The sequence below is a fragment of the Thamnophis sirtalis genome, unplaced genomic scaffold (genome assembly GCF_051295495.1).
Source record: "Thamnophis sirtalis isolate CommonGarterSnake01/CBP01778 unplaced genomic scaffold, rThaSir2_p1.2 scaffold_14, whole genome shotgun sequence".
Taxonomy (NCBI): Eukaryota; Metazoa; Chordata; class Lepidosauria; order Squamata; family Natricidae; genus Thamnophis; species Thamnophis sirtalis.
This window is the reverse complement of record NW_028261394.1, coordinates 35,000,660-35,025,999: the sequence shown is the minus strand read 5'-3', so window position 1 is coordinate 35,025,999 and position 25,340 is coordinate 35,000,660. Positions and strand designations below refer to the sequence as shown.

At 37.7% G+C, this 25,340-nt stretch overlaps 1 protein-coding gene across 1 annotated transcript in view; it reads left to right on the top strand.

Annotated features, from left to right (window-relative positions):
- The window catches only part of CDH11 (cadherin 11), a 124,870-nt gene extending 101,713 nt beyond the window's left edge, over positions 1-23,157 (top strand). Inside the window, exons 8-13 of the mRNA XM_014068321.2 lie at positions 2,933-3,186; positions 5,200-5,336; positions 8,618-8,739; positions 9,719-9,836; positions 19,577-19,828; positions 21,557-23,157. Of these exons, the coding sequence (XP_013923796.2) occupies positions 2,933-3,186; positions 5,200-5,336; positions 8,618-8,739; positions 9,719-9,836; positions 19,577-19,828; positions 21,557-22,053 (1,380 nt within the window). The 3' untranslated portion in view covers positions 22,054-23,157. The remainder of the gene's footprint in view (positions 1-2,932; positions 3,187-5,199; positions 5,337-8,617; positions 8,740-9,718; positions 9,837-19,576; positions 19,829-21,556) is intronic.
- Positions 23,158-25,340: the final 2,183 nt, after the last annotated feature.

The window sequence follows — 25,340 nt, the reverse complement described above, 5'->3', positions numbered from 1 at the left end:
TTCAAAGCATGTGGCACATTAACTTGGAAATAAATGAAGAGGATTGCCTTCCTTATAATGAAGCATTTATTTTCAAGTTGGCAAGACAGTGTGAATTTTCAGATAATGTGAAAATTACAAGGGATTTCTTTTGTGTCTGCAATGCTTTTTCCGGAGGAAATCTTAATTTGGGCTGTCAGGATTCCTTCTGAATGCAGTCTTTGTTGATTAAAAGAAAGAATAGAAGGGGGGGCGGAAAGGGGAAATAAAGCAAGCATAGGTTGGTCAGTGCTGTGTTTCCTTCATGCAGGTCAACAAAAGTCACCTTTTTTTCGCTATTCTGAAATATGTTTCTTCCGTTATACAAGCCAAAGTCATCAAGCTAAACATTGTATGCAAAATTGCTATGGAAGCAGCTGTGCTCAGCTGCTTTAAAACCAATGACTTTGCCAACATTTCAGAATTGATTAATGTTTAACAATAGAATAGAAAATAATATTTGCAGCTCAGGGTTGAATGGTGGAGTCCTCGGTGTTTTCTGAACTTTTCTATTTTCTTGAAGATGTTTCATTATCCAACTAAGTAATATCAGTAATCAGTGATGTTACCTAACTGGGTAATGAAATGTCTGCAAGAAAACAACCAAGCTCAGAGAGCACCAAGGACTCTACTTATCAGTGTTTCTATTTTTTTTTGGGGGGGGGGGGTTGTTCTATAGCAGAGTTGTCAAACTCGTGGCCACAGGCCAGATGTGTCATGTGCTGGCCACGCCCACCATTTAAGTGAAGGGTAAAAAAGTCACGACAACTTGACGTCACAAGTTTGACACCCCTAGTCTTCAATTGGGCTTTATAGCAACCTAACTATAGCAGAGAGGATGCCATTTAAGTTCTAAAATCAATTATGCAATTCCTAGAAATATCTCCAAAACTATTTTGATGTTAGGAATAGGAACCATGTGGTAACCTGAATCTTAATTAGATTGTGTTGCAGATTTTATCTTGGGTTTTATGTTAAGTCTATTTGTTGTTTTTCTGTTCTCTATTTTATCTTCCTTTCCCCCCCTCTGAGTCATATTTTTGAGTATTTTGGGGGGGGGGGTATTTTCATTAGTTTGTGAAAGTGGGTTAAAGACATAAAATTAAAGAGAGACAATTTGATGTAGTGTTTAATGTAGTGCTTAGAAACCAGGAGACTGAATTCTAGTCCGACTTTAGGCATGAAAAAAAATGGCTTTTAGCCAGTTACTTTTCTTCAACCCAGCTCACTTCACAGGGTAATGGTTGTGGGGAAAATAGGAAAGAAAAATCTATTGGTATGTTTTCTGCCTTGTGTTGCAGATGAAAAAGGTGGCATTTCTTTTACAGGCAGCACTTTGGAAATCTCTTATAACTGTCCATTCTGCAGCTAGTATATGTTCATCCATAATTCTCAAGATGTATTTAGGTGGTTGGGTGCTTTGTCATTATTATATGCTAACAAATCTATTTAGAACTGGGCAGATCAGAATAACAAACAATAAGTGTGCACATTAGATACTTATGTATTGTATATATATGCATGTAAAAGCGAGATGTGAAATACTCAATTTTATATCTAGAAGTATATTTTAATTAGAATTGAGCCCAGACAGGAACAACTAGATATCAGAATCTGCAAACTGTTATAGAATAGAGCTCCCTGTTTTACTATAACAGCAATACTATCAGTAATAGCTCTAGCACTTGGGAGCCTTTAGACCAAGCATTATTAAACATGGGCATCCAGATTATAACTCCCCTCATGGTACTTGTGCCTTGAATAATATCAAAAATTGGGTAATGTTACCATGGTTAAATTAACAGTAGTGTCCATACAGATTTTTACCTATAATCTTAAGACTTTATTTACTCTTAAGGTTACAAGCAGGATCTTGGAGATTGCAGAAATGATGTCCCTAAAGTTCATTTTATTCCATTATTCCATTATACATTTTTGAATGTTGGCCAGTGAAGGAATCATTTCAGTTCCAGTTTACCTATAAGCATGCCGGATTCTAAAGATGTTGTGATCTGACCTACCATATTACTTCAAACAAAGATGACCCTAAATTTATTTCTCATTTTCTCATGCCCAAAAGCAAGGTAGGGAAGATACTATGTTCTCAAAGAATCTAAAATGATTTTCACATTGTAAAACAATATCTTAAATAAACATAGGAATTACCATATTTTTTGGAGTATAATACGCACTGGAGTATAAGACGTACCAAGATTTTGAAGAGGCAAATAAAAAAAGGTTTTGCACTCTGCAAACCTCCCAAAAACAGCCTGTTTTTCACGAAAATGGGCCCATTTTTGTCAAAAAAAAGGACATGCATAGCCTTTAGGAGGCTTATGGGGTAGGCAAAAACGTGCAAAAATAGCCCATTTTTCACTCATTTCTGCCCTCCCCAGCCTCCAAGAGCCCTCTGGAAGCCTCCTAAAGGCTATGCACAGCCATTTTGGGGAAGGGGGCGGGGTTTCAGGTGGCCAAAAATGCTTTATTCAGTGTATAAGATGCACCCAGATTTTCAGATTCTTTTTTGAGGGAAAAGAGTGCATCTTATACTCCGAAAAATATGGTATGGGAGGTAAGCGCAAAAGTGAAATGGATTTCTTTTCAGCCTCTAGCAACATCTGGCTAACTTTATCTAGGCTGGAAACTATGCAGGATAGGTTCTGGTTAGTACTTTGTTGGAGAATATCAGAGAACCTTAAGGTGGAGACCAAACTGGGGAATCAAAAATTATCCTGATAAAAAGCAATGGTAAGTTATCAATATAATGTTGATCAAAAAACCCTCATGGATGGAGACATGAAAGCAGTAATGATTGAAACGAATTAGAAGGAGGTTTATCTTTTTGTTGCTGTTGTTTGTAAAAACATCCTTGGAATAATACCTTGTGTTTCCTCCTTTTCCCCCCTAACCTCAGCAAGTTGACTATGAAACCAAAAGAACCTACAGCTTGAAGGTAGAGGCAGCCAACATATACATTGACCCCAAATTCATCAGCAATGGACCATTCAAGGATACTGTGACTGTGAAGATTAGTGTTGAGGATGCTGATGAGCCCCCCATGTTTTTAGCACCGTTTTACATCCTCGAAGTGGAAGAGAACGCAGGGCCGGGTGCTCCAGTTGGACGGGTACATGCCAAAGACCCTGATGCTAAAAACAGCCCTATAAGGTATGCTTATAACAGGCAACAATAACGTAAAATAGAAAATGCTGAAATCCTATCAATAATAACTTAAACACTTGCAATGTAATAATAATGTGGATGTACACAGCAGTGACGTGCGGTGAAGATGAGGAGGAGTGAGGCAGCGGCGGTGGCTCCTCAGGGACGGTGACAGAAAGGGCTCCAGATGCCTGCGCCATCTCCCGCCCATCTTCCAGGACTTCCCCAGCCTGGCGTGCAGCACTTTAAAGTGCATGCTGCCGCCCCGGCCATACAGTGGACTGTATGGCCAGGCCCAGGGCGGCAGCATGCACTTTAAAGTGCCGGTGGGCTGTATGGCCGGGCCCGGGGCAGCAGCATGCACTTTAAAGTGCTGGTGTGCCTTCCAGCCATTCAGCGGGACCTGTGTTCATGGGGCCTGTATATGCCGAAGGCACACAGAATGCTGGTACTTTCCCACCAAAGTGATACCTATTAATTGACTCACATTTACATGTTTTCGAACTGCTAAGTAGGCAGGAGCTGGGGGAAGAAATGGGTGCTCACTCCATTGCATTGCACTCAGGTCTCGAACCCAGGCTATCAGCTTTCTGTTGATAAACTCAGTGTCTTTAATCACTGAGCCATTGCACCCCTCTAACTCCATAATAGGACGGTGCATTTGCAGCCAATGAGCTAGTACCATTGCAATAAACTGGTCTGCTTTTAGAAATATATAATTATTAAATCAGTTTTTAATATTAGCAGTGTTAAAGTGATACCAACTATTTTAAAATGACATTTGAAAAATATTAAAATAGATTCTGAATAAGCGCTTTTGAAAGAGATATAATAAGGCAGCTGACAATTAAGTCACACAGAAGGGTAGGACAATTGTGACATTGAATTATAACTCTCAGCAGCTCCAGCATAGTCAGTGTGAACAATGCCAGAACTGCAGATCAAAAAGGTCAGAAGAAACAGATCGTGGATGAACAGAATAACTGATGAAAACAAAACCTTTGAATCAGGTTCTTTCCCAAATACTACAACATGAATTATAACTTCCAGGGCCATTGTCACATCATGGATTCCCTTGCTTCCATTTGGGACAAACAATTATAGAATATGTGACATGAAAACACACAATCTAGTGGCACCAATGTGTGAGGCATGCAGAGGAAACACTGCACAAGACACTACTTTTATTGGCAAACTAGTCGATAACCTGTCATTGCCTGGGTGTTTATTTATAGGGGGGGAATGTCCGGGCCAAATGTAATTTCTAACGTTGGATTTTCCCCCTTGTGGAGTACTGTGAAGCCATTACTATGGCAATTCCACTGAGCTGCACAGTAGAAGCTATTTCATGGCACAACAGGCTGGATTTTAATAGAACACACACACACACCAAGGGGTTTTAGGGGTATCTCCCCCCCCCAGTATTTGTTTGCAGAGAGTAAGTTATCTGTGTACCAAGTTTGGTTGAAGTTGCTTGAGGTGTTCATATATATGAAGAAGATAGATAGATAAATGGAGTCCCACACAATTGAGAGATTAGGGTTTTACATTGTGGCTTTGCCATTCTATGTTCACATATTAGATGAACTGCTCAAGAAAGGTACTTGTTTCATAGTTCCTGCTGTAACTTACAACTTGGTATCATGCAGAGTTCTAACATGAACAGAAGGGAGTCACAAAATTATTCTGTATAAAGACCTTTGCTTGTCTGTGATCCAAATCAAATATCTATACCCACTGAATAGTTGAATAGCCTTACCTTAATAAGTAGTTCTGACTACCAAAACCAATGAGAAACAAGATGCATATTGCACTTTACTGATGGGTTGTTATGCCATGCTACTAAGAAATAGCAACCCATTTCCATTTAGAAGTGATCCAGTCATTCTAATTAATATTTTCATCTTGCTAAGCATGTTCCCACCAAGATAATCTGTGCTACACTGTTTGGGAGACATGAAATGAACTGAAGACAATGAACAATTCTCTTCTAATGACTTCATTTGCATCCCCTTTTAGATATTCAATTGATCGTCACACTGACCTCGACAGATACTTCAGCATCAGTCCAGAAGATGGCTCAATTACAACCACAAAAAATCTGGATAGGGAAGAAATAGCCTGGCACAATATTTCTGTGTTAGCATCAGAAGTTCGTAAGTGTTATGCACTACATGCTCCTTTTTTGAAGAAATGAAATGTGCTGGGATCTCAAGATCTTTGGGACTGATATTTAACCTATGGTCACTTTCATTTTGGATGAAGATTTCACATTGGAGCTGAGATGTGCCCTTGGTTGGGTGGTAACATGAAATACAAAGGTAGAATGCTGCTAAGCCTGTCTGCCTATATGAATACATATAGTCCTTGACTTATGGCCACAATCGAGCCCAAATTTATTTTGCTAAGTGAGATAGTTAGGTTTTGCCCCATTTTACAATCTTTCTTGCCACAGTTGTTAAGTGGACCACTGTAGCTGCTAAGTGAGTAATGCAGTTGCAAAATGAATCTGGCTTCCCCATTGACGTTGCTTGTCAGAAGGTCACAAAATGACCCCAGGACACTGTAACAGTCATAAATATGAACCAGTCGCCAAGCACGTGGATTTTCATGATGTGACCACCGGGATGCTGCAATGGTCGCAAGTGTGAAAAAATGTTTATAAATCACTTTTTACAGGGCTGTTGTAACTTCAAACAAATGGTTTGTAAGTCAAGGACTGTCTGTATATTTAAGCAGTACATCATTCAGTGAAACCCAGACTGATTCTGAGCACTACCTGTTTCCCTGAAAAATACAACCTACCCTGAAAGTAAGTCCTAGCTTGAGGCCTTCCCCACCAAAATAAGCCCTAATTCCAGGATGCACGGGTAAAAATTAAGCTAGGGTGGGGATGTGGGGGGGTGGAGCTGCCCTATTACGTACTTTCAGACAGTTGCAGTCAGGCCTCATACACTGCAAAGCCTGCCTTGCTGGTCCATTTCTTCTGTAACTGGCAAGGTTTTCCTGAAGGCCTCTGCAGCTGATAAGAGGGCTCTGGATCAATTTGGAGCTCTCACTATCGATTGCAGAGGCCTTCAGGAAAGCCTTGCTAGATGCAGAAGAAGTTCCTGAAGGCCTCTTAACAGTGAAAAAGGAGGCAAGGGGTGACACGCACAGGTAAGGTGAGTCAGTGGATGCCATCCCTCCTGAAAATAAGACCTGGTACCTTTCTTGCTGGCAAAAAATATATATAAGACAGGGTCTTATTTTGGGGAAAACATGGATTATATAAATATACTTTCTCTCCTACACTTCTGATATCAACAGATATTAACTTTAAATAAACTACACATGGAATTTCTCATTATTGAAGGAAGCCAGGGTCAAAGAAACTCTGGATCTTTGTACTCTCATTGGGTCTTCCTTATCACAAAAACGTCATATGTTTTCCATCCTACTGAATAGGACTTTTTTTTTTTTTTAAAAAAAGGCTTCCCAGAATGATACTTTTGTAGCATTACTCTGTGCCACTTATCAGAAAATCGTGTTCATTTTGCTTGAATGAACAAAGGCAAAAGAAAAGCTTGACTAGTATCACCAGTGGAATTTTGTCAAGGAGTGACCACCTGACCATGGATGCTGTGTGAAGTGAAATTAGACATGATTGCATTCTTATAATTCTTAGCTTCATGCAAATATAGACAGGCAGGCAGCAGGCATCATGGCCAGTCAAACCAATCTTAGATGTGGCAATCATGTATTTCAAAAACCTAAGCAATTTAAAAGAAGTTCATCCATTATTTTCTAGCAAGCCCATGCCTAATCAATATATTGCTCAATAACTCATTGCCACAAATTCATCTGATTTCCACAGGCCCAAGAGAGACAAAGAGGTAATTTTGTATGAAGCAAGCTCAGCACATATTGTTGACTGCATGCTAGAGAAGTCAATCTCTTTATCTTGTAGCTGGATCAATTTCTAGTTTTGGGTGGGGCAGAGAAAATGATAGTATTCTACTCATCAATCTATCCATATGAGCAGAAACAGTTAGCCAAAATGCATATCAAGTTAAACAGATTGTTAGTGTTCAGTTTCAACTGCACAATTTTAGGCTTTTTCTGGAACTGGAAGTTGTATAACAAAGGTTACACAATTTTCAGCAGGTTCTGACCAGTTCTGGGGAACAGGTAGTGGAAATTTTGAGTAGTCTGGAGGACCAGTAAATACCACCTCTGACTGGCCCCACCTCATCTATTCTCTGCTTCCCGAGTCCCAGCTGATCAGGAGGAAATAGGGATTTTGCAGTAACCTTCCCCTGCCATGCCCATCATGCCATGCCCATCATGCCATGCCCATCATGCCATGCCACACCCACAGAACCAGTAGTAAAAAAAAAAATCCCAACACTGTTGTGTAACTAGAGATCCAGGATGTAGGTATCTGATGGATAAGAGTTTTGTAAGAACTACTGTATATAAGGCATTAAGAAAGAACCCAGGCAGATTCCCAACATAGAAAGGACATTAGATTCATAGCTGAAATCAGTGCTTAATCTTTGTGCCTTTTGCTTCTGACCACTAATTACAATGGGATTGAAGCTTCCTATTTTTGAGTCGGCATTAGAACTTCTACCTGTCCCTTGTTGTGGTTATAGACTAGACTGATTTCATGCTGCTTGTTTCTGACCTTGCCAAACTAGAAATCATGCCAAACTTGAAATATTAATGAGCAGAGCTTTTTAAAAAAAATCCAACTTACATGGTTTATTAATGACAGGATCTGATGATAGGAACTCATTAATTCTGATAGCATTTTACTAATCTACTAATACTCAAAAAGCTGCTGGTTGTGTTTATATTATACAGATTTTTACCAAATATTTCATCTGTTGGGAAATTGACCCTGATAGTGCATGAATTCTCCTCTCTTCTCCTCTCTCCCCTCTTCTTCCCTGTTTCTTCTCTTCTCTCCTCCCATTTCCTGTTCTGTTTTGATTTTGGCAGAAACGGATGGAATTCATTCTGTTCTTTTCCTATATAACCATGGGGGCAAACACCCAAACATCCACAAAGTTTGCAGGGATGTCTACTTTCTAGCGAGCCTTTCTAAGAGTTTTTCCTCTGCCTCTGAGAAGGGAGCCTAATCCTTTACTATCTGCTCAAATCATTCGGACAATACCATTAACTAGCAGAGATATCTTGGTCCCGAACAGACCCGGGGGGTTGGTGCAGTTTGTATATGCCATGCTAACCCATGTACTCAGTTAAGGGTGTCATGTGAACAAAATCATTGACAATCTGGACATCTGAGTCATCGCTCCCAGAGAAAGTTGAGTAGGTCAAAGGCTAAGAAAGTCCCTATGTGAGACATTCGAGGTAGAAAGCAAAAACCAACACAGACAAGACAACTTTGTGCTTTATGTTATTATGTTTTCCTTCTCAATAACTATTGCAGATAACCGGCATCAGGAAGCCAAAGTTCCAGTAGCAATTAAAGTTCTTGACGTAAACGATAATGCCCCCACATTTAAAGAGCCCTTTGAAGCTTTTCTATGCGAAAAACCCCAAACAAATAAGGTAAGTATGTCCACTTTCTCTTTTCTTCTTCAAGGCTGACCGTTTTGGTTTCTCCGGGCAGTGCCTACAAAAATGGAGAAGCAGGAAAAGCAGGGATTTCTGCTGGGCTTAAAGAAATAAATGTAATGATGAGCATCTCTAGTAAATCTGTCTCACTGATTGACAGTGGCAGTGGGAAGACCATCGTTACAATAGATAGTCCTTGGCTTACAACAGTTTGGTAAGTGACCGTTGGAAGTTACAGTGTCATTGAAAAAAGTGATTGCTGGCTCTTTTTCAACCATTGCAACATCCTCATGGTCACCGGATCAGAATTCAGGTGCTTGGCAACTGACTCATATTTATGACGGTTGTAGTGTCACAGTCTCATGTGATTCACCTCTTGCAAGCTTTTGATGTGTAAAGTCAACGAGAAGCCTTATTTACTTAACAACTGTGCAATTAATACAGTGTAATTGGCTTAACAACAGTGGCAAGAAATGTCTTTAAATGGGGCAATACTCACTTAACAAATGTGTCACTTGGGAAAAGAAATTTTGGGCTCAGTTATGGTCGTAAGTTGAGGACTAGTTCTATGTTCCCTTAAACACTAATGGTGCTACCTTCTTATCCTAAAACACAAGTAAATTAAAAGGGACTTTGGTTGAAAGTTTATTCTACAAAGCAGATCCCCAACATTATTTATTTATTTATTTAGTTTGTCACCCGTGTACAAAATAACAGGAATAGAAATAAACATGAATAAGAACACAAGAAATGGGTACAAATAAATGGGGACAGTAGGACATGGATGGTAGGCACGCTGGTGCACTTATGCATGCCCCTACTGAGCTTTTAAGAATGGGATGAGGTCAAAAGTAGACAGTTTAAGGTTAAAGCTATGTGGGTTTATTTAGACATGAAAAATCTAAAAGTTGAGGCAGGGAGGGAAAGAGAGATTTCAAAGGCACTGCATACTGATAAGTGTCTTTCCTTCCAGCCAATAATTACAATTTTTGGAGAGGACAAAGATGATACAGCCAATGGCCCAAGATTCATCTTCCATTTGACACCTGAAATGATGCAGAAGCCCAATTTTACTCTCAGAGATAACCGAGGTTTGTACTTGTATTTATTATATAGGATGGGAGGAAACTAAGTATTCTCGCAGTAGTTTTTTTTCTTCTCCTCATTAGCCATGAGTGATTTTCTGCAGCAATGACTGGGGAGAGAGCTTCACAAAAATGCATAGAATGTGTAAAATGCAAGTTAAAAAAAACCCATAACAATTGCTCTGGTTGTTTCTTTCACTAGCAGAATTCTTCTTGATCATTTCATCTGGGAGTTGAAGGCCACATATCTTGAGCGTGCCAAGGTTGAGAAATGACACAAATGGGTCAAAATGAGGGGTCCTTAGTGCTAGTCAGAAGTGGTATTCAGCCTGTTGTCTCTCTGGTTCGGGTGAACCAGTAGTGGTGGCTGCGGGTGGCTCTGCCCACCTGCCTGATGGAATGCATGAGTACTGCACATGCACAGAAGGTGGTGAGTATGCGCAGACATGGTGTATTTGAGTGAAACGAACATGCAGACGTTCTCTCTCACATTTGCGAACTAATAGGGTAGGTGGCTCAGTGGCTAAGACAGGTGGGTGGATGATAGATAGATAGATAGATAGATAGATAGATAGATAGATAGATAGATAGATAGATAGATAGATAGATAGATAGATAGATAGATACTGTGTTTTCCCAAAAATAAGACAGGATCTTATTTTGTTTTGAACCCCCAAAATAAGCACTTGGCCTTATTTTTGGGGAGGTCTTATTATTTTTGATGTGCAAGAGACAATCATGGCTGTTGTTGTATTGCAATATTTTCAGGGAGGGCTTATTATCCGAGAGGTCTTATTTTTGGGGAAACAGGATAGATAGATAGATAGATAGATAGATAGATAGATAGATAGATAGATAGATAGATAGATAGATAGATAGACAGACAGACAGACAGACAGACAGACAGACAGACAGACGGTAGGTAGGTAGGTAGGTAGGTAGGTAGGTAGGTAGGTAGGTAGGTAGGTAGGTAGATCAGACAAATAGATGATAGATAGATTCACTTTACTGCAAATGTACTTTAGGAATTTTATAAAAAAGAAAAAGAAGAAATATTGGCTATTCCCAATTCATCTTAAATCATTGTTCTCCTTCATAAATGGAAACTCATTTGAAATGGAGGAATATTTCATCACAGTACTCTACAATGCGTACAACCCTCTGCATGCCAAGTCAAAATAAGTTCCATTTGTGTGGCATTCTCCCAAACTTGTGGGTATAGCTTTGCAGCGGAGGAACTGTTGGTCTCCAAAAACTTAAGGGCTAAAAGGGAAAAGTAATATTTTTTAAATTAAGCCAGAGCTCAATGATGAACTATTTGGCTGTTTTTCAAATGCATTTTGAACCAGCTAGCTTCCAAATACTATTTTTTCAAAGCTGCCTCCCCACTTAAAGATCATGGATAGTGATAGACCTCACCCTCAAACCCACAGCATTCCTAGAGGCCCCGTGCATTATAAAATGTATTCCAGAGCCTCCCCCATTCCATTACAGAAACAATGGTTCTATTTGAGCCAAAATTATTCTATTTAAAGTAATTACTGGTCACCATTTGAGGATGTCAGGTATGTTCTTGATTCTCTTTCTGGTTAACATTTGATTGATAGCACATACACCCTGTTGACACTAGATGCAAGATAGGCACTTAGTCTGAAAGTATAGCAGTGAACAATTGCTACATTGATCCAGCAGTATTTATTCTGCAACCTTAGAAGAGTTTGCGGTTTGAAGGCAAAAACTAGAAACACATGGTGAATTATATTTTATGTTTCCATTTGGCTCAAAATAAGTTTTTTCTAAAAGCCTTTTAACGTGTTTATCCCACATTAAACATAAATCTTCAGTCTTTTTACTTGATTTAATGTTTGCAAAAAATCTTTGTAGTAAACTTTTATTTCCCTTGAAATATTGTTGGGAAGTGTTAGAAAGGCCATCTTTCAAATCAAATATCTATTATGCAAGTACAACAATCTAAATCTAGCACTTTCCCAATCTGAAAAACCAAAAGTATAAGACAAAGACAATTTTAATGTAAAATCCTGATTTGTCTACTATGAAAGATCCTAGTATTAGTAGGGTATCAGAGATCTAATCAATGCACTTCATTTCCATTTAGCCTCTTCTAGCACAAATTTGGCTTCAGGCATCTACTAGAATTTCAATGAATGGATTGTGCAACTCTCAATTGCTGTGTAACAATCAGTAAGGTTATGCTAAAGTTCCATTCAGAGATGAGGTTCATAGTCAGTTCAATAAACTGTTCAAACCAAAGGGAATTTCCTAATCAGATGCACAATTCTGACAGAATCCCTGAATTATATTGGAATATTTTTTTTAAATATACCGGGAATCTAATCCACCCTAGTCAATACTTTGGATCAAAGCTTCTATTGATTAGCATTTCCAAATTGACCCAAATCATCACATTAACCAACTGAATCAAATAGATGTCCCTAATTTGTCAGAAGCAATCTGAACATTCTCCCAGAGTGTTATGGGAGGATGTTTTACACTGAATCAGATAAATAACCGACCAACCTTGCATGGGTTTCCTGAACTTTTCAGCGATCAAAGGTTTGAATTTAAAGCATTTCACTTTCAGCTAGCAATAGCTTCAGATTCAACAGCCAATCCCACCCCATTTCCCAATTAAGAAACTGCAAATGGTACATATAACAAAGGGGTAGCTTTGATAAAACTTAGTTTCTGATTGTGTCAAAGGTGCTTTTTTCAATGATAGATGATAGATAGATAGATAGATAGATAGATAGATAGATAGATAGATAGATAGATGGATGGATGGATGGATGGATGGATGGATGGATGGATGGATGGATGGATGGATGGATGGATGGATAGATGATAGATAGACAGATAGATAGATAGATGGATGGATGGATGGATGGATGGATGGATGGATAGATAGATAGATAGATAGATAGATAGATAGATAGATAGATAGATGTAAGTAGTAGATGGATGGATGGATGGATGGATGGATGGATGGATAGATAGATAGATAGATAGATAGATAGATAGATGTAGATAGATGTAGATAGATGATAGATGATGGATGGATGGATGGATGGATGGATGGATGGATGGAGAGAGAATGGATAGATGTATAGATTAGAGAGAGAGAGATACAGGGAAAGAGATATACAGTAGATAGGTAAGTAGATATATGGATGGAGAAAGAAAATGGATATATAGGTATCAGAAGATAGATAGATAGATAGATAGATAGATAGATAGATAGATAGATAGATAGATAGATGATAGACAGATATTTTTTCCTTGAGGAAGAACACATTTCACATCCCAAAAGCTTCATCAGTTTTGACTGGATATTAGTTATTTTAGTCAACTAATCCTTCCATTCCCTCCTATCCTCTGCCCACCAGTCAGAACTGATGAAGCTTCCTGGGTGTGAAATCCTCAAGAAAAAAAAAAGTCTAGTTTCCTTTTCAAAAAAGCATTGTTGATGCAACCACTACCTCGGTCAGTGGCTGACTGAGAATTTTGATAGACATTTAATTTCTGATTGAGTGCTTATTGGAAATGTCATAAAAATATTCAAAGCATTGCTAATTTGGCCTCTAAAGCGCATCGAAAATGATGAAGTGAGCTGCAGCTCATGAAACTTTATGCTTTAACATAAAGTCAGTTGGAAATTCTTCCAGATGTTTTCTGATTTTGTGTTACCAAAGACTAACAGAGTTTTCCTCGCACAATGAAAACATTAGTAATTTGCCTACTAGAATTTTCTTTTGGAAAAAAAAGTTCCAGGAATTCATAGGGAGAAAAAGTAGGTCAGCTCCTTATGTTGATCTGTTGCCACGCAACCTAAATTATTTAGTAGCACAATTCATAGAAACCATAGAGCTGGAGGGCTTTTAAAGCTAGAGGACTTTTTAAGCTATCTATTCCAATGTTTTGCCTCACAGAAGCAATTCGAGGGGTACAGTCGATATTTACTAAAGATATTTACCTAAAGCATGACTATCCTGTCTCTACTTGAGCATAGTTTTCTTTAATATATAATTTTAATTGAACACTTTGGAGACAGATAAATATATAGAGATAGATGATACAGATGTAGATAAACTAAAGGTATAACTAAAGACAAAAATATAAGGAATGAAATTAAATGCGTAAACATGGGATTTACAAATAGTTTGTAATGATAATTTTCCAATATTACCAGAAGTGGTAGAGATGCTTGAAGATTTTCACTAAAGGAAACCCTAACATCTTTCTAATTTGTTTCAGTGCTTATCCATCCTATTGGTCCAATGATATCTATCATTTCTGTAACAAACCATTAAACATTTTTACTTTTTCATTGATTGGAAGATAATTCCAATCAGTGGAAGATAATCAATGATAGAGTCACTGTACACAAGAGCCGAGGTGGCACAGTGGGTAGAGTGCAGTACTTCAGGCCACTTCAGCTGACTGTTATCTGCAGTTCAGCGGTTCTAATCTGACCGGCTCAAGGTTGACTCAGCCTTCCATCCTTCCAAGGTGGGTGAAATGAGGACTCAGACTGTGGGGGCAATATGCTGACTCTGTAAACCGCTTAGAGAGGGCTGAAAGCCCTATGAAGCGGTATATAAGTCTAACTGCTATTGCTATATTGCTACTATCAGGCTGCCTGATTTATTTTTAATTGATGGGATCAATGCAATACCTTGTGTGACTTTTGTGAATCTAAAACTTCTGTATTCTATCTGTAGGTTATATCTGAAAATTGGTTATAGGAAATCACATATAATTAGAGATGAGTTCAAATAGTCTTTGAAAATTCTCTATCACATTTCTGGACAAACATTTTTTTTTTGAGGGAATACCTTTTTGAAATTTCTTCAGGGGAAGGAGAAGATTTCCAACAATTGCTCAATGGTTAGATTCCTCTTTATTACTACTACTGAAAATTCCAGGGAGTTGTGGAAAGTGTGGAAGTCAGAAAGACTGGAGTTTATTATTATAGTGATACATCTGACATTCCTTCACATTTCTTGACCATCAATTAAATAAATAATTGCCAAAATGCTACTCCTATACAATTTTCTGAAATTTTCTTTTTGAAAGACATTTCTAAATTCTCTTTTATCAACACTGCTGACTACCCATTCAAATAGAATTGAAAAAATCAGTAATGACCACTCTTTAACAGGATTAAATCATTGTGTGAATCAGACCTTAAATGTAATCAAGCTGCCTTCTTTTGTGAACTTGAAAAAAAAATGAGGTATATGTTCTAGGCTATTGAAGCGCTTGTTTTACTGACCTTCAAATTCTTTGCTACTTTTCTGCTTTCTGCATGACTACCATCAATGATATTAGATCTGGTCTGAAGAATGGTATTTCTCCTCTGGTTTAGCAACTAGTAAATATAACTATTTACGATGACCTTTCATTGGTTCATTCTATCTTCTTCCATCCAAAACACATACACACACACACACACACACACACACACACACACACAAATGAATATTTCAGTGACAATAAAACAACCAAAAGTAATTTTCCAGATTGTTCTGAGAAAAAGAAAAGGTAAGGAAATAAAGGTTTGCAGGTCTAAAGCACAATAAATAGAAATAACAGCAACCAATATACAAAGAAGTCTTGAAGTCTTTTTTTTCCTGAATTTTCGGCGGTATGAAATGAATATTTTCATTGTTTTCTCCCTTCAGCATCAACACATTCTGAGTCAAATCAATCAAATTGCTGAAGAATGGTGTGGGTTCAAAAATGATAAAACAGTTGTAAATTGTTGATTGAATTTGGAAATATACATTAGAATTCAATGTTTGATATCAGAAAGCCTGAAGTTAAGCAGAGGGAGGGAGAGGACAGAGAAAATATCTGAAAATGTGCCTTGGCATTGTTGCTCATCTTATCCTGCTAAAATAATGCATTGTTTTTGGAAATAACAATAGAAGAACCAAAAAGCAGAATCAAATCCCCCAAGTACAATAGTGCCTCAACTCTTTTGAAACTCATCTAATTTGGTACTCAACACATTTTGACGTGAACATTTTATCCCAGTACTCAGTGTTTGTTTGGTACACATTGCACAAGCTAGAACTTGTGATTGTTAACTACATTATTCATTATGGGAAAAATTTGTTTGGTACTCATCACAACTCCTGGAACCAATTAATGATGAGTACCCCAAGGTACCATTTTATCAGTAAAATAGATACAGTGAAACTAGACATTCAAGTTTTCTTTTGTTGAATAGTTTAGGATATTTCCCTATCAGTCTGGACATGGACATAGCCAGTAAAATGAGAGGAAGGAAAAGAGAAGATACAAACCTCCACCAAATGTTCTACAAAAAGATGCTACGCAGACATCTCTGTAAATGTGATTTTTCCTGACCTGATAGTTCACTGGTTCAGATAACAAGCTGATTATGCCTCAGCCATTTTCATTCTTTAGCTAATACTGGAATATATGTCACTTCCAATCATACATCAAGTTTCCAGTTTTATTTATCAAAATCCTATTGTGGTAAAAGTTATACATTGCTTCCATCTAAAGAGAGCTCTAATGTTACTATAATGCAAACGCTTTTCTTGGGATATTTCTCATGCTTTTTTCAGAGCATTATTTTTTTTTTTACCCTAAAGTAAGAAAAAAAATTGACGCTGAAAAATATCTATCCAGGATTTTATGATATAGGGCAGTGATGGCTAAGCTTTTCTAAAGGTGTGCCAAAATTGTGTCCATGCGTGCTATGACACATGCACACATGCCCACCCACCCATGCATGTGTGCATGACTACCCCATGTGTGTGGGGGGGAGTTGCCCTCCCCAAGCTCTGGAGGCTTTCCTGAAGCCCTGGGAGAGTAAAAATGGCCTCCCCTGGCCCTCCAGAAGGTCAAAAATTAGCTGGGCGGTGCACGCATGCACTCCAGAGCTGAGGGCTGTCATGCCAGCAAATATGCCCCATGTGCCACCTGTGGCATGCATGTCATAGGTTTGCCATCATGGATATAGGGTCCCTTGCTTGAGCAGAATACAGAATACAGAGTACTTCTCCAGAATACTCGAAGATCTGTAGAAGATCTCCAAAGTCCCTTCCAACTCTGTTATTCTGTATTCTATTCTGTATAAATTGAATCTTTCATAGCGCAGAATCCTAGTTAACATAGAAGCCAGTGCATGCGTAACTATGTGTGATGGTTTTTATTCTGCAGACAGTTAGACCTGCAGCAGGAAAATCATCTCAGTAAGGTCAGCAGGGGCTCAGATTTCAGTGCAGTATTACCTAGGCTCCTTAATTGAACTGCCCATAGTCTTTGGTTTGAATGCAAAAAGTCTACACAAGTGACTCTACTATCACTTTCCTGCCTGCTGCATGGAAGAGAAAGAGAAGGTATCATCTGAAGTTTAGAGTAGGAATGGGGGAAGTGAGAATGACATGACAGGTGTATCCAATTTTTGATGCTAGCCAGTCACCTTCCAGTGTCCTTTTGCAGATTGTCCTTCAGAGGAATTTGGTCCTCAGAGTTACCTGCTTGCTGTAAGAAAATCTCTTGGTGCACAAGGGTAGCTACTTTGGATCCAGGAAACTCCATTGGTACAAAGTTTCAGCTGGATCAGGTAGTGATTAGTCCCTCCTGTGCTTTAGAGCTTAAAATACTTTGCAAGACAGACCACACAGTGTCAATTATATTTACCTAGAAGTAGCTCCTACCGAGCTCCATGGGACTTCCAGATAAAATGCATTTAGGATTATAGCCTTGTGTTACTTTAATGACAGCTTGTTCCTAAAGTGGCCAGTTTAACACACGCAAATAGACATATAGTCTTAGCAGAATCCTTTCAGACAGAGAATATGAACATATTTAATACTAGCCCGGTACTGTAAAATTATCGCATCTAATTATAATCGCAGACCCGGGATAGAAAAAAATATACAGTAGGGTTTGGCTTGCTCACCCAATTTTAAAACAGTAAGTAAAGTCCTAGGAAATGATAGCGTTAGAAATTTCTGCATTGAGCTAAATTTAGTTTTTGGCCTGGCGTTTTTGGAGGTCTGCCTGGTGACATTATGTCTGAATATCTGCCATTTTTTTCATGTGCTTAAACAGCAAAATATCTGCCAAAAACAATACCCAGGAAATATAGTGGAAGAAAATGTTGGCAACTAAATTTGTCTAGGTTTTTTGTTCTATTGAGAAGGAGCATATAAGCCTTTATCATTTTCTATTTCTCATAAAGTGAAGTCTCATTTGAAGTAAGCTTCACTTTTGGCACAAACATGACCCTACTTGGCCATAGTATGGAAGTGATTTGTTATAACCATCTTCCAGATTCCCCCCTCCCCTTTTTTCAACTTCCATACTAGTCTGCTTCCAAATTACAGGCACTATCTGAATATATCCAACTGAATAAGCAAAGCAAATGAAATAAAATAATATCCTGAACTTGACATCGTATGAGATTGACTGATTCTTTAAAAAAAGTCTTGCTACAATTTAATGGACTTCAGGCTTCCAAATGCAATAGAAATCCAAAAATAATAAGCAGCAACAAAAAGAAAACTAAAAACATGAAGCACACAAAGGGGTCTTCTGTTCCAAAAGACCCTCCAGAATAACCCAGTCTCCAATAACTTTTAAAAGTTAAAAACAGATCTATGTTCTATGTAGAACTTGTCAACTTTGGCTGGCTGGGGAGTTGAAGTCCACAAGTCTTAGTTGTTCCCTGCTGTAACACAAAAAGAATGCCTGAAATTGCCCATAAATGCTTTCTGGTCATTTCCTTTATGACAAGGACCTTGAAGACCATTGTCATTTTTAACGGCCTGAAATCTCACTAAATTGTCATCTCTTATGTGAGTTCAGGGTTTTCAAAGTATCAAAAGATTACAATGTGTGTTAATCTTGTGAAATGCTTGTGAAATTTTCTTTTCATTTTTTTAAAAAATTGCTGATATAAAATGGACTTTCCATTGTGTTTGTGTAGTAAAAATAATACATGCTGAACATGTGTAAAAATGTTCAGGGTTTTCAAAGTATCAAAAGATTACAATGTGTGTTAATCTTGTGAAATGCTTGTGAAATTTTCTTTTCATTTTTTTAAAAAAATTGCTGATATAAAATGGACTTTCCATTGTGTTTGTGTAGTAAAAATAATACATGCTGAACATGTGTAAAAAGGAATAGATGGGCAAAATAAGAGTTGAGTTTGCAAAACATAGAATATATATTTCATGGAATTCTGATCAATGTGGGTTGAAGGATGGATGGATGGATGGATGGATGGAAGGAAGGAAGGATTGAAGGAAGGAAGGAAGGAAGGAAGGAAGGAAGGAAGGAAGGAAGGAAGGAAGGAAGGAAGGAATCCACATACCTAAGGCAGAGAACATTTGCTTTATGAGTAATTCCCAACTTACAACCACAAATGGAACAAGAATGTAAATTAATGTTGAACTTGTAATTCTGGATTTTTTTTTAATTTTTTTTTACTGGATCACCTCATAAGGCTACCACATTACAAAAACACTCCTTTCATTGAGGCAGTTCATTAATGGTATTTTTGCAAAGCAGGGCAATATGTGGATTAATCGTACCTTCAGACAATGTCATTCTGAAAAGAATATCTGTGTTCAGGAGAAAGGAGCAAACCAGTTGAGTAAGTGTAGGAAGGAAGGCAATTCCATTTTGGGGGGAAAGGCTTTAATACTGAAAGGCAAATGATGCTATTCTTTTATTTAAAACAGATAACTCTGCAAGCGTTTATGCAAAACGCACAAGCTTCAGCCGACAAATGCAAGATCAGTATGCTCTGGATATTGTGATAAGCGATGGTGGAAACCCTCCTAAAAGCAGTACCAAACCGCTTCCTATTCGAGTTTGCAGTTGTGATGGTAATGGTGGTGTGATCTCCTGCAATCAAGAAGCCTACATCCTCAATGCTGGATTAAGCACTGGAGCTTTAATAGCAATCCTCGCTTGCATTGTGATATTGTTAGGTAAGGGCATTTTAAGTTCTCCCTCTCCCTCCCAAACACTTTACCTTGACTATTCTCCCCTCTTTTGACTATGATCCAAGAACAATAGCAAGACTCTAAGACTCCTTTTTTTCCATTGGGAGAAGCTAAGAGTCTCCCAAACTACCTGAGACATGGACCAGGATCATTATCCTACACCAAGAGTCTCCAAACTTGGGATCTTTTAACATTTGTGGACTTCAACTCCCAGAATTTCTCAATTATCCATGCTGGATGGGGAATGCTGGGAGTTGAAGTTTACAAGTCTTAAAGTTGCCAAGTTTGAAGGCTCCCATCCTATACCATTTCAAGTGACATCCAGGTTTTCTCTCAATCCACACCTTCCTTTTGAAAAGAGAAGTTCTAAAATACAGGTTGTAACTTATTCTAGATTACAGCCCTGATATCTAATATTCTGTCAGTTAATTTAGTGGCGAGGGAGGGAGTAGTGAGAATTGACCTCTTTTTTCTTGAAACCTCTAAAATAAGTTTTCCTGTCTCAACCAAACAAGTAAATCTTGGATAATGAGACATGAGTTGAGATTCTTCTTCTTCTTCTTCTTCTTCTTCTTCTTCTTCTTCTTCTTCTTCTTCTTCTTCTTCTTCTTCTTCTTCTTCTTCTTCTTCTTCTTCTTCTTCTTCTTCTTCACTATTGTTGAAGATACTATGGATATCCTTTAACAATTTTGTGGAAACTTTTCTTTTTCATCTGTGTGACCACCATTCTTTTCTGCCACTTTCATACAAAGGCCCATTATATCTGAGATATCACACTACAATATACGGTTCAGACCAGTTCTGATGTACCCGTAGCAGAAATTTTGAGTACCATATTTTTCGAAGTATAAGACACACCTTTGTCCCTCAAAAAAGAGGCTGAAAATCTGGGTGCATCTTATAGACTGAATACAGCATTTTTGCCTCTCTAAATCTTGCCCCCTTCACCAAAGTGGCCATGCATAGCTTTTAGAAGGCTTTCAGAGAGCTCCTGGGGGCTGGGGAGGGCAGAAATGAGCAAAGAAACAGGCTGATTTTGCTCAATTTTTCCCCCTGCCAGCCCCCAGGAGCACTCTATACACCTCCTAAAGGCTGTACATGCCCCTTTTTTTGACAAAAAACGGGCCTGTTTTCACAAAAAATGGGCCATTTTTTGCTCATTTTTGCTCCACCCTCAGGAGCAAAACAAGCCTCCTAAGGGCTATTCATGTCCTTTTTTTTTTTTTTGAAAAAAAATGGGCCTTTTTTCGGAGGTTTGCAGAGTGCAAAACCTTTTTTTTTTAAATTTGTCTCTTCAAAATTTTGGTGTGTCTTATACTCCAGTGTGTCTTATACTCTGAAAAATACGGTAGTTCAGAGAACCAGCAAATGCCACCTCTGGCTGGCCCCGCCCTCCCGCCCCAGTTGTTCTCTGTCCTATATTCCATTGTTTCTTAGCTCAGCTGATTCGCATGGCAGAGGAGATTGCTGTGCCTCAGCTGAGCTAAAAAATAGTTCAGCTCACCAGTGCTGACACTGATGGTGGTCTTTGAGTGCTGTGCGTGCAACAGGCAACAAAGGGTGTTAGGGGTACTTCCTGTTTTCCCCCCTATTTCATTTCATTACAGAGCCTTCTTACTCAATTCAATATAGCTTACACTTTATTTTGAGATATAGGACTTTTTCATGAATCATTGCTGGTTTTTTTTTCAAAAAAATCTTCTCTTTCCTTAGTGATCGTTGTGCTCTTTGTCACCCTAAAACGACAAAAGAAAGAGCCTCTCATTGTTTTTGAAGAAGAAGACGTACGGGAGAACATCATCACTTACGATGATGAAGGTGGTGGGGAAGAAGACACTGAAGCTTTTGACATCGCAACTTTGCAAAATCCAGATGGTATCAATGGATTTATTCCTCGCAAAGACATCAAGCCAGAGTACCAGTATATGCCCCGACCTGGGCTTCGGCCTGCTCCTAACAGCGTTGACGTGGATGATTTTATCAACACAAGAATACAAGAAGCAGATAATGACCCCACGGCTCCTCCTTACGATTCCATTCAGATCTATGGCTATGAAGGGAGGGGATCAATAGCTGGTTCGTTGAGCTCATTAGAATCGGCAACCACGGATTCTGATCTAGATTATGACTATCTACAAAACTGGGGACCTCGTTTTAAGAAACTAGCAGATTTATACGGCTCCAAAGACACTTTTGAAGATGACTCTTAACAATAAAGTTCTCAATTTGGCCTTAAAGAACTGTGTCTAATGTGCTAAAAAAGAATAATGAAAAAAAAAATATTCAGAGGAAATGTAAGCAGGTATTTTTTAAACAAAAAGTGAAGAAAAGTTCATATTCAGCGTTTAGGTTTGGGGTCCTTTGATGAAGAAAAAATGGACAGAAATACTGTGAAGTACCTTTTCATGGGGGGGAGGAAAGGCTAAGATGGGAGTTGGGTCTCAACCAGTGGTGAAATTCAAATTTTTAACTACCAGTTCTGTGGGTGTGACTTGGTGAGCGTGGCAGGGGAACGATACTGCAAATCCCCATTCCCTTCCCACTCCTGAGGGAAGGATATTGCAAAATCTCTATTCCCACCTCACTTTGGGGCCAGCCAGAGGTAGTATTTGCTGGTTCTCCAAACTCCTTAAATTTTCCGCTACCGGTTCTCCATAACCTATCAGAAGCTGCTGAATTTCACCCCTGGTCTCAACTTTGCTAGAAGGGGGAAATGATCTCTTATAAAAAAATAATAATGACTAAAACAGATTTAAGTGAAAGGAAATTCTAAATGCCATCTTAGAACCGAGGGGCAGTCTTTTTATGTACTCTGAACAGTTAAATCTTTTATGTCAAAGAAGCTTCCACAAATTAGAAAAAAAAAAAGATAACAGTTCCGAGCTGTAATTTCGCCTTAAACTATGGACACTCCCTACGTAGTGCATTTTTAAACTTGAAACATATAATATCCAGCCAGCTTAAACACATATGATATATGTACAGGACAATGTACAATTATAATGTCTCTTAAGCATCCAACTTGTTTCTGCTGACTCTTGTAAATCTTTTTGCTTATACTTTCATCTTAATCTAATACGTGCCAGATATAAAACTCTGTCTTGTTGCAGTGGGAGAAACCCTATTTCTATGTCATTTTTAAATGTATCTATTTGTACAATTTTAAAGTTCTTATTTTTAGTATACATACAAATATCAGTATTCTGACATGTAAGAAATGTTACATCACACTTATATTTTATGAACATTGTACTGTTGCTTTAATATGTGCTTCAATATACGAAGCAGACTTTGAAATAAAAGATTCTTTTTTACTACTTGCTCTGCTTCTTAAACGTGAAAAAGGGGATTTTAAAAAATAAAATGTACTATAGCAATATTTTGAATTAGCACATCTGTCCTTTAAAACCCTATTTATTTCTGGGTTACATTTTTGTGGACTTGTTTAATGTGTTAGGTAAGTTCTTGCATTTATAGAAATACTGGTTAACATCTGTATTGAATTGGAAGGTACTTTGCAGACACTAGGAAGGTTTTTTGGTTTAATCCTACAGTACCCTAGATTGTTGTTGGATCAAGAAGGTTTCTGCCCTTTCAGCAAACAATAAAACCATAGATTTTTCTTCATCTATATCTCAATTAAGAATACCATTGAGATAATAGCTATATATATATATATATATATATATATATATATATATATATATATATATATATATATATATATATATATATATATATATATATATATATATATATATATATATATATATATATATATATATATATATATATATATATATATATATATATATATATATATATATAATACAGAGGATTTCACCTCCAATAAGAAAACAGGCTGATGAACCATTTTATCGTTGTTGATTACAGAAACCTTATTCATTAAATTGGGATTGTTTTTTTACTCTTCCTTATATAAACACAAAGACTGTAAGCTGTTAGAACATCAAATCTGCATCAGAAGTAGCTTTTGAGAGGGAGTATCATATCTTTGAATTCTTGAAAAATGACCAGTTGTAGGTTGAGAACTACGGAAACATTTAGAATTCTAGGGGAAAAATACCACATTAAAATGTCTTGAAAAACATTACTTCAACCTGGGACCTCACTGAATATTATTAATAATGCTTAAAATTAAAATTATTAAAAATGTTATTAGTCTATTCTCCATTAATTTGTTTTTTTTTTAATGTTTAACTAGTGGTCTTCTGTTCGCATTTTAAATAGTGAATTCCAAATAAGAATCATTCTAATTTCAAGAAGGATTTCACTTTTGTCAAAATGAAACACATGGCTAAACATTTTGCATCATCCTAAACTGAAATTTTTCAGAATTTGGCTTCTAATTGCTCATTCTAATAAAAAGAAATGACATTATTTTCCAGCAATGGGAGAGCACCAGGAAAGAAAAATAAAAGGTTCTTAATTCCTTCCAGAATGTTGCATTGACAAGGACCTAAAAGACATTCATTAGCACAATGTTTCTGCACCCTACTCTCTATTCATGGCCCCTTTTCATGCGCTTAGCTCTTTTGTCACATCATATCACATAACTAGGCAGCAATGGAAGCAACATTCATAGGCTGCATTATTTATAGGCAGCTCTTTTTCACCACTTAAAATACATGCTGACTACATCCAAATGAAGGTCTGCCAGCTCTTATGTGAAGGATACCACAAAATGTTCAGGGAAACATGTTCTCAAAATGTTACAACCAAATGAAGAGAACATGGGAGAAACACAAAATGCCTAGGCCTGACCCCATTACTAAACAAAGGAATCAGGGACCTAAATACATACCACTATGAAGGAAAGAAATAAAATCTAAAGTAGGAAAAATTTATGTATGTCCAAGAGGAAGAGAGAAACTATATTAAATATCATTCTGCGGTTCTGTTTTCAAACATTTTGACGCAGAATATAATAATACATTGGTTAAAGTCCTACAACCTTCATAGTTAGGTTCACATGCTAGATGAAGTCACAGTTAGCCTAACTATAGATTGCTGAGTTAGCCTTAACTAGCTAGGTGTATACATTATATCACATTAAGCAGCAAATCTATGGTTTACAAGCAGTGGTGGGTTTCAAACAATTTTGGAACCTCTTCTGTAGGTGTGGCCTGCTTTCCGGGTCCACTGGTGGAACCGCTTCTAACCGGTTCAGTAGATTTGACGAACTGGTTCTACCGAATAGGTGTGAACTTGTAGGAACCCACCTTTGTTTACAAGCCATAATACCAGGTTTTGTAAGAGAAACATGAGATGGAAAAAATCATGCAGTGATTTAGAAACCATTTGGGTGGTACAAAAAAAGAGAGACGTAAAAATCTTGAGATTAGGGACTTAGTTGGTAAGCATGTAAGAGACTGCACTGAATTAAAAAGATACACTGTTAGTATTTACACTCTCCCCCAAATCTAAAATTAGATCTTTGGTTTGCAGGTGAATTTAGTAGAAATTTAAGATGTTT